Source organism: Sturnus vulgaris, chromosome 8 (genome assembly GCF_052056855.1).
Source record: "Sturnus vulgaris isolate bStuVul1 chromosome 8, bStuVul1.hap1, whole genome shotgun sequence".
Classification (NCBI taxonomy): domain Eukaryota; kingdom Metazoa; phylum Chordata; class Aves; order Passeriformes; family Sturnidae; genus Sturnus; species Sturnus vulgaris.
The window spans coordinates 20,237,611-20,255,376 of NC_142250.1; the positions used below are offsets into that span (position 1 = coordinate 20,237,611).

The 17,766-nt window shown below is 38.6% G+C and overlaps 2 protein-coding genes across 3 annotated transcripts in view; one reads left to right on the forward strand and one right to left on the reverse strand.

Moving 5' to 3' along the window:
- The window catches only part of MAPK8 (mitogen-activated protein kinase 8), a 242,209-nt gene that overhangs the window by 110,340 nt on the left and 114,103 nt on the right, over positions 1 to 17,766 (forward strand). For both annotated transcript variants that reach the window (XM_088169082.1, XM_088169083.1), the window contains one exon: positions 4,614 to 4,768. The gene's annotated coding sequence lies outside the window, so the exon portion shown is untranslated. The remainder of the gene's footprint in view (positions 1 to 4,613; positions 4,769 to 17,766) is intronic.
- The window catches only part of FRMPD2 (FERM and PDZ domain containing 2), a 54,527-nt gene continuing 49,812 nt past the window's right edge, over positions 13,052 to 17,766 (reverse strand). The window contains exons 39-43 of the mRNA XM_014875418.2: positions 17,458 to 17,548; positions 16,606 to 16,940; positions 14,938 to 15,153; positions 14,607 to 14,669; positions 13,052 to 13,776 (exon numbers count right to left, since the gene is read on the reverse strand). Coding sequence (XP_014730904.2) covers positions 13,705 to 13,776; positions 14,607 to 14,669; positions 14,938 to 15,153; positions 16,606 to 16,940; positions 17,458 to 17,548 — 777 coding nt within the window. The 3' untranslated portion in view covers positions 13,052 to 13,704. The remainder of the gene's footprint in view (positions 13,777 to 14,606; positions 14,670 to 14,937; positions 15,154 to 16,605; positions 16,941 to 17,457; positions 17,549 to 17,766) is intronic.

Here is a 17,766-nt window from a genome sequence, read left to right on the forward strand (position 1 = left end):
GTAGGAATTGTCAGCATTGCTAAGTCCTGTGCTTTAAAGAGAAGTATTTTGCCTTTTTTTTTTTTTTTCCTTTTTCCCCCTTGCATATCTTGGTCATGGAGTCGTCTGCTTATGAAGTAAAATATGCTTGTGGCTGAGGAAGAAAATCTGAACATATAACTGAACAATTGGAACACTACTGAATAAAAAATAAATGCTCGTTTTTTAATGAATCTCCAATTTTTGAAGAATGGCCTCTCTTATTATCAGGCATTTGATGTCAGCAATACTAAACCTTCTGAGATAAGAGGAATTATAGAAAGTTCAGTGAATATCACTGATACATTTTTCATGCTTTAGGTTTGCAGACATGAATCAGCACAAATCTGGGTTTTAAATCCTAATTATCAGTTACTTAAAAGTAGAGTTTAGAAGGGAGAATCATAAGAACAATATTATAGGTACTGCAGGATCTCCTTTGTCCCCTTTAGGCCTTTCTGCTATCCCTTAAGACTAACATTAAGAGTAGAGAATTCATAACAAACCCAAGATTTTACTTCTGAGGGAGAAAGTAATTAGCCACTGGGTGTGGAACTATTTTCCATTAACAATTTTTTAAACCCAGACTGGAATGCAACTAAGCCTGAAGGGACTGCATGACTGAGAGAAACCACAAATCTTCACTACAAGGAGATTTCTATGGTCAACTGCTGTGAGACTCGTTTCTTTGTCAAGGAAGTACATACAGGCAAACAAGGACCATCAATGCAACTGAGGAGTTGGGTATTTCTGTGTGTGCTGTCTTGGGATGGCATGTGCTGTTCTGCTTTGCAGTAGGGCCAGGCAGCAGGTAGGGCTGCCTCCCTACAGCAGGACTAAAGTAACCAAACCTGAGCCATAGTAGGTAGGTGCACTTATTTCTGACAGCATGATATGATAGTGATACTGGAAATTGATTTCTCTCTATTAATGATTCATTACAGCACAACCATTCAAGGTAAGTTGACCTCTAAGGAAGTTTTTTTAACGAAGAATTAAATTAATCTCTGTCTCAACTTGCTTACTGAAGTGCTTGGAAACAGGAACTGTTTCTGGGGGCCTTTACAGTTTTGTCTAGATTTCAGGAAACCAAAGAAGTTTTGGCTTTTCAGATACATTTTGAAATTCATTGTTGCTTTTTTCCCCCATTCTTTTCCCTTCATCTGTTTTTTTTTTTTAATTGGGAAAATAATGATGAGTTATAATTAAGAGATGAGAAATAGAACAATATTGAGAAGCCAAATGGATCAAGAAGAGTCAGAAGTAAAATAGGGGCCTTTTAGATTTGAAGTTAGCGTTCAGCTGATCAGAGTCCTGCTAGCCTTCTACTTTATAGCTTGAACTCCTCACAATAGCATCAAAGGTGGACATTTTCCCATCAGTTACAAAACAAATAAAAAGCAAAATATTCAGTTGGCCTTTCAGGTTCATAGCAACATTGTGGTCTTGGATCTGACTGCAGATCAGGCTGCTGCAAAAGAGCTGCCCTCTACTACTGCCATCAGCTACTGTGGAGCTGCACTGGGTACCAGAAGTAGTGGACATTCAATAGCATGGGCTGCACCAAACTGAACGAGGCTGGCTGTTGTGGGAGCAAAGGCATTGTGTCAGTTGTGATCATGTCTGCCTGTAGGGAAGGAGAAAAGAGATTTTCTGTAAATGGCAGACGTTTGTTTTTCTAATTCCAGAGTCACGTGTGTGTAAGTAGAGTTTGTCATGACAATGGATGCTGATGCGAGGGAGAAAAGAAGCAATTTGATTCTGTACTAGATGACAATTACAATGTCTACCTTGCCTTTTAAATGTTGGCTGTTTCTGTGTACATGTCAAAGCGAGATGTTTATGGCAGGAAGATAAATTACTATTCTGTCAGAAAAGAAAGCATTGGAAATACAATGATACTGATTTTAGTCATTGTCCCAGGTGAGTAAAAAGTTCCCAGAAGAGGTGCTTGTGATAACTATATAGATCACTTTAATTGATGTGGGGAAAAAAAAGTGGGGAGAAAGCCCAGGCTGGAATTGTACTTCCCCTCTCCTTCCCAGGAATAAGAACTGGGACCATGTAATTATGAAGTGGTGAGTAGTTGGTGTGTGTTCAATCTGCAGTCATGAACTTCTCAAAAGACATACACATCTCTTAGAGTCAACTCACACCTTAAATGAGGATATTCCAGTTTAGACTGAAAGCTATTTTGATAGGCCAGGAAGAGAACACTGATAGCTGCAGTGGGGAGGACACGGGACTAACTAGGGTGAGCTGCTGAGTCACAGGAATAACACATGAGACTATCTCCTGAGCTGAATCACCCTGAGACTGTTGTCAGCTTGTCAGGGCACCAACAAGTCTGCTCAAACAGTGTTTGTTCTTCTGCATGCCCTTGGCTGCTATGTACTCTGTAGGGAGCTGTGTGCAATCTATTCCCAGCTACAAAGGACAGACAGGCTCTGCTATTCTTATGGACAATGATTGCTTCAGTACAATGTCATTTGTGAGAGCTAGTGCAAAAAAAAACCAGCTGCCAAGTTTCCTCATGTGCAAGGTTGCAGAAATAAGGCACTAGGGCAGAGTTCATTGATACTGATCAGGATTCACTTTCCCAGCTCTGGGATCTGTTCACTGTAAGGCCAAGTAATTTTGTCCTAATGTGTACTTCAGTGTCTGTAAAAAGCCCATAAATAATGCTCTCAGAAGAGAAATTATTTGAAGCCCTCCGTGAAAAGTTCCATCCAAGCCCAAGCTGCCATAGTCAAGCCAGCCCCAACAATACCTCATGAAATGTGTTCCTTTCATGTTTGTTCTGGGGCCATGGGAAACAATGTCCTTTCAGGACAATAAATGTCTGCAATTCATGGTGAATTTCCTTTCCTTCTCTCATTAAAATCCATTCATTTTCAGCTCAGCCTCTTCATTCTCAAAAATACATCTTGGATATTTGTCAACTTCTATTCATCTTACTTAGTCTGTGCATCTAATCTCTTTGAGTCTGAACATTTCCTCTGATGGCAGAGCCTTGAGAGTGCTATTCTGCCAATTGTGATGCATTGAGGAGAGGCTCTTGGCAAGCTGGCTCATTCTTGGGGAACAGACATATTTGAGTAGTGAGACCTCAGGCATTTATACTGTGCAGGACACCACAATGCTCAGCACTCAGTAAAACTCAGAAGAGAACCACTGCCTAGAAAAGCAAAATGCTTACTGGCAAATGTTTTTCAAAATGGGTATGGAAAGCTGGCTTCAGTGCCCAGTTTAGTTCAGTACTCCCTGTACAGTCTCAAGCAGACCATTTCATCTGAGTATGTGGACTGGAAGGCAGTAACACAAGCTTGCTTCTTGTGCATGTTATTGTATCTGCTTCCTGCCCTGACATGTGTTTCAGGTAGAGAAGAGCAGAACTCGTGTTATTCCCTAGTAGTAAGTGAAAAAAGATTGACTCCTTTCAGATAAAACTGTTCAACAGCAGTGAAATCATAACAACTTTGGCCCACTGGTAATTCAACAGTGTTTCATCTGCTGACAAGGAAAGACTGTCCTCAGCTCCTTACCCTGTTCTCTTGAAAAGGGAAAGACTCTGTACATGATTGGCACTCAAGCAAGAGGCTTCTGCTGCCCTAACTCCAGAGATCCTTGAGAGCTTGGTGACATCTGGTGGGAACTGGAAGGATCACAAGCCTTTTGTGATGACTGCAAAATAATTTATAAAAACAAATTTTAGAAACAGTTCCCCGAAACCAGCAACAAAAAAAATTATTGATTTCATGCTCGGAATCACAAGAGTACAGAATCGAAACATGATGTTATAATGATACATCTGAACGCTGTATAGTTCAGAGATCAAAGGGTTTGAAATGCTGGTGGGACATAATAGAGTTGAAATACAAGGAATACAAGGAATTTGTCACTGGATTTTTGCAGGAATGTAAATGCCATCTTTTTTATCGCTCTGGTCATATTCTCAGTATAAAACCCATATTATGCAGGTTGCAAGTGTTCATCATGCAGCTCTAGGCCCCCATGATATAATCAGTCTCCATCATGTTTAAATTTGCAAAAAGCACATATAGTACCTTAGCCTGGAATGTGGATTTGTTCAGTGACCCACTCGTGAGCAGTTAGATATGTGTTAGAGTTAGGATGAGGTGTGGGTCTGGCAGTGGGCACAAAAATTCAGTGAAAGGAAAGGTAGTGAAGTTAAAGTTATATTCAGGGTAATTCTTGTAAGGAAAGAGGAAGGGTATTGCACAAAGTTCACATTCATTATCCCATTTGATCTGCATGAATATGTAGCTGAATAGGTTTTCCCTTTTTTTCTGCATCTTTTAAATCCCATAAACGTGTTATTGCCTTTCCTCTCATTTTTGCAAGTGCACTTTTTGGCTCTAGCTGTGTACAGCATTTCTATAGCTTCCTTCACAAGATGGAGAAAATAATAACCAGCAAGATTTTATCCCAGTGTCTTAGATATTGGAACAGTATGTCCCCTGAAAAACAGATAATTCTCTGCATTTGCCAGAGGTTTTGTGAGGTCTTTGATAAAGAAAGTCTGAATCAATAGGTTATTAATCAATGTCCTTTTCTTCTTCCTCTCTTTTTAGGATTTCTAGTGGGAAAGAATGAATTTAGGAGCGTAAAATGATGGTCAAACTTTTCAGAAGCGATTATGAAGGCTACACCATAGGTCTAGGTGCAGCTGAGAGTCCAGAAAGTGGACACACGTTGAAGGATACTGAATGGGACCTTAAAGCCACTGGTAAGTTTAAACAATTGCAGCCTATTGCTGCAGCTTATTTATCTTTTCATTCTTTGGTAAGAAAGATTTAGGTTAGAGGACAAAGCAGGGAGGATTTTCAGACTATCAAGTCCAAAGCAGATGCCCTCTTAGCTACTTAGGAGAAAATTTTTTTTATTCTAAAGATTCCATTTGTGTGCCTTGAGCTGCTTAGACCTCTGCTTCCCTTCACGTGCCAGTTCATCTCTGCAGCAATGTCATGATGTGTAGTATCACTACTGATAACCTTTTTAGCAGAACCCATTGTCCGCAGACCTTCATATATGAGACTGTTTGCCATTGTATGAGCCCTGTCCCTATTGTTTCTGACAGCATGAGGTGACCTAATTCACTCCAGTGGGTCCATCACACATATTCTCACTGGGTGATTTCCCCCTCTGACAGGCCATTGTCAGCACCCATCCTGCCAGGACTCTGCAAGCCCTTGCCTTGTGTTCATGCAAGCACAGAACTGCACACAGATGGCCCTTGCTGAAAGCTGGTCTGGCGAGTGGGTGTTTGCACAGCCATAGTGAGCACAGGACACAAACCTAAAGTTAGCTGGGTAGACCTTAGGCCTTTAACATGGTAGACTAGATGAAATCTTTGGAGTTTAGTTTGACCATTATTTAGAGTAAAACCATTATTTTAGCTTCCCTGACCAGCGCTGGAGCTGGATGCAGAGTTCTGCTGATAATGAGGAGTTCATGGCACTATTATGACACAGTGGTAAGCTGTTAAGTCCATGCTCAGAAAGCCTTGTTCAACATTATGCTATACACATTTCATCTTTTGGATCAGAAAGATTCTCCTGACCAGATAGGAATGAAGGTAAAATCCAGACTTACAAAGTCTCTACTAGCTGTGAAAGGACACTTGATTGAATATTTTTGATTGTGTACTGTAGAAAGCAGTGTCACATACATGCATCCATATGCAAACACACATTTTACTGTGTCTTGAGGATTGAACTGATGTCAGATTTTAGTGTAGATTATTCTGTGATTTATCAGAAGATGAGAACAAAGAAAAAAAGAACATTACTACAAAAAGTTAAAGAAAGGTGGAAATTCTCCAGGCTATCCCCATTTACTGCATAATTTGTTAGCAATCTATATCCATTATTAGCCTGCTCCCATGGCAGGCAAAAGTGTCCACACTAATGCAGATGCCCTTCTCAGACTTGCCAGCTTTCTCACATACCAGTACACATCATGTTTGTGTTTGTGACATGAGATGAATTTGGAGACAGTATATTCTACCTCTTCCAGAAGTTAAGACAGTAGCAATATACAGGCCTGGTGCTCTCACCTGTTATAGAAGTAACTGAGAGTTAAAAGCAGATCACTCACATCCCAATCAGTGTTCAAGGAACAGCCAGACAGGAAGAGAAGTGCTGGCATTTTGGAGGGGAACTGTGAAGGGAATTGAACATGTGTAAACCCTCTGGCTGACAGCTGTAGAGAGGACATAGCTCCTCCATGGGGATATGGACCTGGGAGTAATGGGCACATTACCCCCATCTGTGCCTTGTAATGATTTTGAGGCAAGTTGGACTGAAGCTAAACAGAGCAGCAGCTTTGGTAGCAGCTCTTCTTTCCTGCCCAGCCCAAGGCTGTAATCCATTCAGCTGGCTACAGGCCATTGATCAGTGAAGTCCTGACCACCTGGAGGTAGACTAACTGCACTTTGAGCTCCTCAGAAACTTTACAAAAAACTGGGAGTCAAGGTGCACAACCAGAAGTGAGGTGTGTAAACCTTCTGCCCTATTAATGGAACTACTAAGAGGGGAGAACTGTTGACAAAGGAAAAGGAAAATGATGTTTTATTAATTGGATACTTTTAACCTACTTACTTGTTTGTGCTCCAAGTTTAATCTGTGTTTAATCTCAGAACTCCAAGGAAGTAACTGTGTTTCATCAGATGCTTTGATAGAGCTCAAAGAAGTGTTGTGTAAATCCCAAGAGGACTCCTGGGATAATTGAACCTTTTGGGTCACTGACAAAATCTAGCAGAAGAGCATAACCCAGCAGCCACCCAGCTCTTAGCAAGGAATCTAAATGAATGTTGATGAGAGGAGGAATAGGTGGAGAAATCTCTATGTCATTGAAAATCTCAGCAGGAGATTTTCTGGCATGGAGTGCTCTGGAAGGAGATGCTCTTGCCTAGAGCAATGTTGCTCTGAAGGAGTCTTGTATTTGTATTGAGCTGAGAGGTGTGGTCATCCCAGTGTTGATGGCATTCCAGGCTTTGTCTGGATTCTGTCTATGGGAACAGTTTTATGTCTTTTGATCTAAAATTGCTGTCAAGCAAAAGAAACGATGCTGAGTCCATGCTAAGTGACTCAAGTTAGGTGATACTAGCAGAATTTCTAGATGTGAAATACCACTTTGTTCCTACTCAGTTTTCCAGTAATATCTTAGCAGAATCCTGCTCTTTCCCTTAGTGAAATTTTTCCCTCAGTGAAATTTTTCCCTCAATGATTCAGTGCTAATTTCCAAATAATAGAGATAGTATATGCTACATGTGTCCTAACTCACACACAGAGATGAAGGGGAATGTGTGGTAACTGAAAAGTGCAAGCATGAAGACTATTTCATGTCTTGTATTGTCTTTTCCTTGAGGACTCACCCAACACTTCCCAAGCATTACCTGTGACACATGCATCTTCTTTAAGACAGCAAAGTAGTAGACAAAAAAAATGAGGCATGATACTGTTAAGGAACCTGTCTTAAAATGAATCATAGATATCATGAAAAGAGGAAACCAGAGTTCTGCAGGAATATGTGTAGTGCTATTACAAGTTAAATAAACTAATTTTTTGGTTCTTATATCAAGCAAAAGTCAAAATTCCCCAAGAGTTATTCAATTGTTTCAGCTTAGGATTTTTTAAAAAGTCAGAAAGCATCGTCTGTGTTCCTGTTGAATATTCAACTACAAGTTTTGCACACTTCCAGTGGATAAAAAAGGCTGAAAGCAGCATAGGTTAAGAGTGACCAAGGTTCAGTTTCTGCTTCTGGAACAATGGTAGCCTCCTGATCAGCATGAGAATGCCACCAGGATGGCTTCTTTGATGACATGGTGCTAAACCTGCAGTAAAATCTGGAGTAGTAAAATAAAGAACTGGGAGAAGTTTGGGATTTTCTTGTAAAGACTCAGATTTGGATCTGTTGTTTCACCCAACATTTCTGAAAGTGAGCTAGCTAAGTCTCTGTCTGCTATGGGGTGTTTTGCATGTGTCACCATTTGTGGCAAGACATGCTTTCTCCTGATGTTGTAGCCCAAGCTCCTGCTTTATCAGCACTTTTACAAATACAATAACAGCAGTTTCCTTGTGCTTATGGTGGGGATTTACTTTGTGAATACTTGTGTTGCTATAGCTACATTTCCCTAATGTTCATTATTTCTCATAGTGTCCTTGTCACTTATCCAAAGGTGCTGGCATTAAGCAAGCTCACAGCATGTTGTTTCTGCCTTGGGAACTATTGGTAGGTGTACGGAATGAGCCAAGAGGTACTGCAACTGGTGCTTTGCCTGGAATAAATCTGCTTCAGCCATGAAGGGAAGTGGTAATGGAAGTAGTTAGAAGCTTTTTACAGCAGTGTGATGGGAAAGGAAAGCCTACAGTCATTGGCATGTCTTTCCAAGAGTGTTGAACAGGAAGGAGAAGAAGGGATTGTCATCTCTCATGAGAACAAATGCAGGGAGGGGAGGGAGCACAGGCAACCTCAGTTAATTGCTAGGTTGTGTAATGAGCTGGGGTGCTGGACAGCTACTGTATAGTCTCCATTGTGTCTGTCGCCTGGCTGGGGGTGTACTGCTCTCAGGCATTTTAACTGCTTTTTGGGGTTTTGTTTTTGAATGGTTTAATGAGAACGCTAAATAGCTGTATAATTCAGAACAGGATTGCAAAAAGTTCACTGTCCCTCAGGCATGAATGTGTAACTGGTGCTGTGCAGAAAAGGCAGTGAATTCTGAATAGCCACCTACTTCATATGGGAGGACACTGAACAATTATGTTTAGGTAAAAAAGCAGAGGTGATCATTGGCAGATATTTCAGACTGCATCCGAGATATCCTCCATACCCTGTGTCTTTTCTTGATTTCCCTGTTGTTTTTCTCACTCCTTGATCAGTCCTTAAGTGGTATTCAAACAGCAACCATCATTTGTCAAAAGGCACCAAAAACTCTACTTCCTAATTTCAATAGGTTGTTGGATGGAATCTTATAATCTCTCTAAACCAGTATTTGCATATTAAGGCCACTGTGATGATTAAGAAATTGGAACTAAGAAATGTCTGTTGTTTAAGGAGAGGCTGAAAGAGTTTGTGCTGTTTAGCATGGAGAAGAGAATGCTCGAGGGATCTTATCAATAGGTACAAATTCCTAAATGGGAGGGAATAAAGAGGTAAAGAAGCAGAAATAGATTCCTCTTAGTGGTATCCAAAGATTGGACAACATGCTATGGGCACAAACTAAAATCCAGGAAATTTTCTTTAAACATCACAAAAAAACCTTTTACTCTGAAGAGGTGAAGATGGTCAAATAGCAGAACAGGCTGCCTAGACATGTCAAGGAGTGTCCATCCTGGAGATACTCAAAATCCATGTGAATAGAGTCCTGAGCTCAAGGTGACACTGCAGGGAGTTGGAGGGTTTAGACTGGATGGTTCCCAGAGCTTCCTTGCAATCTCAGCTATTCTGAGTTGTGGTTCTGGGATCCAGTGCTAGTTGTTCCATGCTGTTGGGACTGGAGAAGCAGGAATGAAATATGAGGTTCTGTTATTCCTGGTGTGCACAAAGTAAGTGACCAAGACAAATCTGATTGTAGCAGTATGGCAATACATAATACTTCTTTGGTTTCACAAGCTTAATTCTAACCCTACAAAGAAACCCCCATGCAAGATTATGTGCAAACCACACTTCAGTAATACACATATATTTATAAGTGCTGTGCCCTTCCACCACACACATTACTGGACATTTAAAAGATTCAGCTAATAGTGGACTCCTAACTCTCAGTCTGCTTAGCCTGCAAGGGCAAGCTCTCTTTTCTGCATAAAGAGCTCAACCGACTTCTGTTTTTTGTGGTATTATAATAATATTTAATCAGCTTTGCAAGCAGTAGGCAGGTAATCTTCATGTTGAGTCCAGCTTTCTGATTTAATAGCTGTGAGAAATACCATTGCCCTTCACTAGTAATGGAGTGTTTTGCAGCTGGAGTTACTGTTCTTATGTAATTCCAATAATTAAACCGTTCAGATTATGCAAAGTATCATTTAAAGTACTATTTATTACTGCTCACTGTAAATGATGAGAGAATAGTGTAGATAAACTTGCATTCCTTCAGATGTTGGGAACTTGACTTATGCAGCACCAAAAAAATATCCAGTGTGGATGCAACACACCGTGCAGACCCTGCCTGTGGAAGGAGTGCCCCATTTTGCTCATTTGAACGACTGCATTATTTTTTCAAAAGAAAATAATTCCACTCAGTATTTCTGTTATCCCATAGAAAGAATGTTCCTGTGAGAGCTTCTTGCCGCACCTGTAGGTGCATAATTTCAGTCAGTAAGTGTAATCTGCCCACAAGCCCTCTGTTCCGTTTGTCTGGCTGAGTTTATTCTGCAGCTAAGAGACACGGAGCGGCTCTGTGCCAAGGGCCCGAGGGACCGGTTGCGATCAGCCCTGTCGCGATTTGCCCCTAGATGGCAGCGACTGCTGCTCTTTCTCAGCACGGGCACTCTGCAGTGCTGTATTAGTTCTGTCACAGAGGGGCCTGTTGTTAAAGGAAACATGATTATATTAGGAAAGGTTGCTACTTTTTAAAGTCAATTATTTAAACCTGACAACGCTCTTGTATACAGTAACACCCATTTTGTCATGTGTGGATATTTTTAAGTATTTTTTCCGTTGCAGATGGGGTACTAGGGTACACAGAGACATCAGCATGAAGCAGTTCTGAGTCCATGGAACTCAATGAAGATGTTTACAGAAAAATGAGGACACCCGTTTCCCCCTGCACACATGATTTCATAACCTTACAGCTATGCAGTGGCTGTCCTTGATATACTTGCTTTTAAGTTGAGATAAAATGGTATCTATAGGAAAGCTTAACAGCAGTCTCAATGCTGGTAAAACAGTTACTTCTCCAAAATAAGATTACAAGTTTGGCTGCTCTGTGGACAGAGCTACTGTCTGATCACAGAGTATGACTTACAAGGTTTTATGCTACATGAATCTGAGGACTAGCATCTGTTTACTTGTTTGGTGAGCTTTTTATGGCAGGCACTGTTTTCAATAAATGGGTCCTTTTTGTTCACATTTGCACTGCATCTTGTCCTGATTGGCAACTAGACGGTCGAGCACAAAGGGTGATCTCAATACCATTTCTGAAGTAAGAAGAGTGACCATAGGCACAGACTGAGGTTCTCTACCATAACACACCTCTTGCATATTAGGATCTGTGCAAATTCCGCTCAGTGCACATTATATGCTAAATAATGTCTCATCAGAAATCATCCAGAGCAGTATGATCCTCTTTTCTGACTGAGGAAAGATAGTTTTGTGTGTAGACAAAGAATCAGAGATTTTATCATCTGTGCTTAGTTCCCAAGTTTTCCAAAACTCTGTAACCTTGGACAAATCACCAACCACTGCCTCACTTCCCTATGAATGAAATGGGACAGTAGATTTTCCTTTGTTTTCAGTTTATCCTGACTTGTCAAGTAGTGTGATCTCTTTAAAGAATGGCTTATCTTTTGTTCCAAATGAATGCGTATCAGTGAGCCTCGATCTCCAGCGAGTTTTGCATGAACAAAGAACACAGAAGTGGGAAATGCTTATCAACTGCTGGATGTGGCCAGATTCCACTACACATCATCACAAAATCTGTCTTTAGAGGAAGTTTAAAGATAAACCCCTATGAATAAAATATTTTCCCTAGAGCTTGTACTGGTTAATAGTTAGGTATTGCAGCTGCTTTTTTATAAAAAAGAAATTGAAATTAAGCAGATTGTTTTCAGGAATCTTTTTAATATTGCTGTAAAACAGGAAAAACTTATGTCAAACAGCAAACACATCTGTCAAACAGCTGCAAAGATGATTCACAAATAATGACCTTATGAGCATTGTCTTCTAAGTCCAGAATATTTCTGTTCTAAGCCACAGAAAACACACCTTTGCATAAAGTACAGAAATATTTTCACCAGGAAGCTTATTAAATTATTGTGGTACAAAAGATGAATTGTGCATTCATTACAGGGTAATGTATTGATTGCCTTGTAGTACATGTGCAGTAATTAAAGTCAAAGGCCAAATATCAAATGAAAGGTAACAAAGTTATGAAAAAAATTGGCTGTTGACATTTGACAAAATTGTGCGGACAATCCTTTGTGTGTAATGTAAAGATAATATGTGCAGAATGTATGGAGAGTAATGCTTCAAGGAAGGACCAAATTGAATGAATTTAAGACAAAACATTGAATTCTGTAAATGTTTATATCAATATAAATCCAGGGTTACTCCTGGATTTATTTAGCATTGCTCTGGAACTTTATTAATATGTTTGACATTAGCATCTGGCTCACGTAATTAATTGCATTTCTATATTTTCCTGCCTCCAGACTGTTGGAGGGCAGGACAAAAAATGGGCCTTGGCCTTAATTATAATTGTATTACAGTGTCTTTTTCTAAAAACCATACTTTAAATTTTTACTTAATACCCCATTCTTTCTGAATTATAAACTTCTAATTCGTAATAGGTAATAAAATAAATAGGTATTTTATTTTCATGCTTTAACTGCACTTTTATACGCAATGCCTCTTAAAATTTTCTCTTTTGCAGAAACCAAAAAAATTTAAAAATATGTACAATTTAGTTAGATCGTTTTAGTTTTTTATGTTTACAATTTACTCTTACAACACACTTCTAATCACTTCCATATGCCACTTTCTAGATAAGGACTTAGAAGTACTACCATGGAAACAAATACAGTCTTACACCTTGAACAGGAGATTTCTGCTCAAATCGACCCACACAAACAGAAACACTTTTTTTACAAGAAAAATAAACTGTACAGAGAGTTTTTTAATTTAAAGATGTCATTGAGCCCCTACTGAAATCAGCAGGACAGCCCATATTTCAGACCCTAGGTAAGAATGAGAAGATAGTTAATCTTCACCCGGCTTTGTATTGCATTCCTTTTTCTGTGGATGTAGAATGAAAACACTTGATGCTAGCTACATCTGTTCATACTGCTGGAAAAAATTAATATTCCATCCAATTATTAGAACACTTCCTTCGAAGAGAGCCAGGGTTTAAAGGCATCCTATTTTTTCTGTCAATTTCTTGATTTAAGATGTCTAGTGATAGTGGTATAAACTCATGGGCTGGAGTAATGACTGGAAATGGTTCTACATTGTTCAAGCAATCAGAGGTCACCAAATTGAGTCCTTCTATGCAAAAGCATAACTGCTGGAGTGAATACTGATCTGCAGTCCAGAAGCCAATAGTGCACAACAATAGATGAGGGACAACTAATCTTCCACCAATACCCACAGAATCTTACATCTTTATAGTTGCCCTCTGGATAGTGAAGCTAATTCCAAAGGCTGCTATATTCTTGCAACAAGTCCTAAAATTAATATGTTATTACACAGAATGCAAAAATTGTCCATAGCAATTTAATACAGCAGTGTTGCAGTGCTGGCTGGCTGTTTCTTCATACTTTGCACCAAGAAATAAATTACTTACACAGGACATGTTAAGCAAGGTTTTTAAATTACTTTGAAATCAAGGTAATCTGAAAAAAGTGTAGAATATAACATTTGCCTGTGCTGGCTTGACATCTCTTTAAAGTAGTTGCTGGGAGTCCAAGTGGAATAGCAGCAGGAAGAGTCATATTGTAGGAATCATATTCAGTAGGAATCCATTGCTCGGAGGATCTGAAGGACTTCCAGCACAACTTGATAACAGAATAAATACTCATCCTGTGTGTGGAGACAGCAGTGTGAAACACCTGGTTACATTCAACATAAATTCTAGACAAAGAAGGATGGACTAGCTGAAGTTATATGTTTATATGTTACATGTTTTAACATCAGCATCTTTGTCATATGGATACAGAACTTACATATTTGAGATAATCCTTGTTCTTTTTGTTCCATCACTGGCAAATGTACGGAATGCTGTAGTTTAAGCATGTGCTCAACTCTCATTTAGGACAGTGAAGGTTATATATTTGCTTAATTTTAGTCACATGCTCAATCATTACCCTGAAGAAAAATATATCAAAGCATGTGCTAAAATATTTGCCTGTAGGAAGAACTTATTTTAGTCTTCTGCTTTTATTCTCACCAACTGTTTCCTCTAAGGTAAGTGAGCTGCATCTTGTCTTTTTCTCAATGAAAAATCTTTTCAGGAGTAGGTTTAGCTCAGGAATAGAAGGGCCTTACTTTGTGATGATAACTCAGCAATAGCAAGAATTCAACTGAAGGGTGTAATTTTGCAGGGTAGGGTTTATAGTAAATCACTGTTTCTGTGACACTCGCTTTTCTTCTTGCTTTAGAAAAAGAAAGGGAGGTGTGTGGTATCTATCCTATATTGCTTATTGCTGCTTTGCTGTTATTTCACTTATTTAGTAAGGGACAGACTTTCATATTTAAAACTAGACACCACTTGCCTAGAAGGCTGTTACTTTCCTCAGATGAGAGTACTAAAATGATATTTTAAGCTCCTGATTTATCAAAGCATGGGGAGCTGTACCACTGATTGAGGCTTTAAAAAAAAACAATAACCTAGTTGCATATTTAGAACTTACCTTAGTTTGGATCATGCCAAAACGCTGATCTCGCAAATCTCTCACTATCTGCTTGATGTTGAACTGTCAGACGAGAACAGTTTTTATTTGGTTGACATGCAAATTAGAAAGAGAGATTTAAACAGATTCAGATGGGGAAGCTGTGACAGTTATTTTCGAAATAGTATATTTGTAGTTATTATCTTTATTGTTTAAAACAATGGGAGCTGGGTTTATTCTATGTTGTTAGGGTAAATTCTTACAGGATTTATTCTGTTCTAAGGTTCCCCCATCATGTTGTTGACATCCATACGGGTTTGTAATACTTAACAATGACCTGTTTGATACTTACACATAAATCTTTTTCTATATGGCTGAGAAGAATTTCAACACACAGCAAAACTCCACTTCTTCCAGTGCCAGTGCTGCAGTGAGCAATAATAGGTCCTGTCCTGTGAACTTTTCTCATGTAACAAATAAATTTTACAAGCTGCTCAGCCATTTTGGAAGTATTGTGGTCTGGCCAAGTGGTGAATTGCAAATGACTTATAATGCGCTTTTCTTCTGTCTGGAAGAGAGAGACCAGAAAGGTTTAAAATTATCAGTCTCAGAACCGATTTTCAAGGAAAATTTCCCTTAATTCTTAAAATTGTTTGTTTACTCTACAATTCTTTAGCTTTTCATACTTGACTCCATTAAAGTTTCTTTAGGTTTCAAGAAAAGCACTCTGAAGCACAGGCCTAGGAAATTTACTTCATGTGACTCTGATGAGACACTGAAGTTACTCTGTTGCCTTGAAAGAATGTAGTTATGTCATTTGTTGGTTAGAAAGAAAAAATAAAACATGTTTAAATTAGAACATTGCAGTGCTATTTGCTAAAGCTGTTTTTGTAGCTGAACTAAGCTTTACTAATAGAAGAGTAGTAATATGACAGCCACAATAGTGAAATTGTAAATATCTGATGGCTATCAGATATAAAAAAATAACTTGTGAATAGATACTCAATATGCAAGCCAACTAAAAAATGCTTACAAGAATGAATAAAATGTTGATAAAATAAAGAGTAATTAATTGAATTTTTCTGGATCAACACTTCTTGTTGCCAGTTCACAAAGCCATGTTAAAATCTGAATGCTAAATACCTGGATTTTTACTATCAGAAGAATTTGAATATAAGAATAGATTTCTGCTGAAGTAACTGTGACTTTCTGTAGTAGTTTGCTACTAGTTGAGTACAAACATAGCAAACTTATCATGTTCACTGAAACAATCACATATGGTGGTCCATCTTGCCATTTTAATAGTCTTTTGGGAAGACTTGTATCAAATGCTTTACAATGCTTCACACTCTGAGATAAGGTGAATTTCCTAGACAAATAGAGAAATTTTTATCTTGATGGAAAAGGCACCAAGTTTAGTCAGGTACAGGTTTTTTAATTATGCTACTAAAGAATTTGTCCTGCAGAAATTTTTGCAGAGCTTTGCTTAATATCGAGGCAAGACTGATGGACTTACACCTGCCCTGTTATCCATGTTCTTCCACCTGGATTCTGTATTTGCTAAGGTTCTAAGAAATTGCTGCTAGATTTGTAGTTTTATGTGTGTCTTTTCTTGGACAAAAAAATTATCATTTGTTCTAAATTCTAGGATGAAAGCCACCTTCTTCTCCTCTTTCCATCCAACCACAATTACAGAATATGAATCCACTCTGGTGTGGATGTGATTTGATGAGAAAAGTAAGAAATTCTGCAAAACACTGAACAGTTCTGTGACTATTAGAGGTCTCATTTTTGGAAGTTCTTGTCCAAATCTATGTAATATTGGACCCATTGTTTATGCAATGAGCAAAAAAAAAAGCACCTTATTAATCCTAATTGCATGCCTGTTATTGAGATTTTTACATCCCTAAAAAATACTGGGCACATATTATGGAAGAAGCATATTGTTATGCTAATTGTATTCACTCATGTAAACTACATAATCAATTTCATCATATATGAAAATATTAAGTCAACTTACCTGCTTGTTGATAATTTCTATTTTTCTAATTATGAAGTATTCCAGAAACTGGTAATTGTGTAGCCTGAGACAGAAATTAGCCAGGTCTTTAGAGTTATAGGGAGATTCAGGCCAGTATTGATGACATTTGATTTGCCCTAGCTCCACTTCTTTTGTCATCATGGCAATCACATCTGATTCACTCTCCCAGACCATTTGCCAGAAATCGTCCATAGTGGATGGCAGAGGCCCTTGGGTTATAATATAAAAATGTTCCTCTTCTCCAACATTCATTCTAATGTAACTTGCATTAATGTAGCCATTCTTTTCTCCCAGAGGAACTCGTGTCTTATCATCTGTACAGAAACAGAAAGATGCTATTTCAGCTGTGGATCTGAAACAGAGTTCTGCCATCTCCAGCATTCAGGATATAGGAAACCTCAGTCTCTCCAGAAAAGTATACCTCTGGATTTTAGAATATATTGGACTAGTAGCACTAATATTAATCATTGCAAGTAGGAATTCCCACAGATAAATTGTATGCTTCATTGCAGCTTTATTTCTCTTGAGGTACTTGTGTAACACCGTGAAAAGCCTTCTAATTACTATAGAATTGTTTGCCAGTGTTCCAAAATGGTGTACCCAATGCTGCTTTTCATGTATTGCATAGGAATGTTGTCACTGGATATTGGTGTTATAAACCAGGAAAACCTCTAAGAATATATATACTGCATCACTGATATATAGAGATGCTACAAATTTTTTCATATGTTGTCCTGTTGTTGTAGTTTAGAAAGACATCAAGGGTCCAGAAAGTTTTCTCGTGTTTCTCTGATGACTTTGTTCACCAAATGTATTTCTGTGCATACTTACATGGAAGGATATCTCGGTATCTGTTTTTATTCTGGTTTTCTGGTGCTTTGCCAATTCTGCAGTCATCTATTGGTTTCACATGTTCTAAAGCCTAGATCAAGAAGAAATAGTCAATCCATGTTGTTCACATCCTCAACAGACAACTTTTACAGTGCCAGTGTGAACAAACTTTACTGCTGTATTTAACCCAAGACTGGCAAATAGACTTCTTACAGAAGAGAATCAGTACATCATTCTCTAAACCTCTAGGCAAGGAATTCAATTTGATTTCTATTTTCTTTGCTCTGCAAAATATTTCTGCATTTTCAA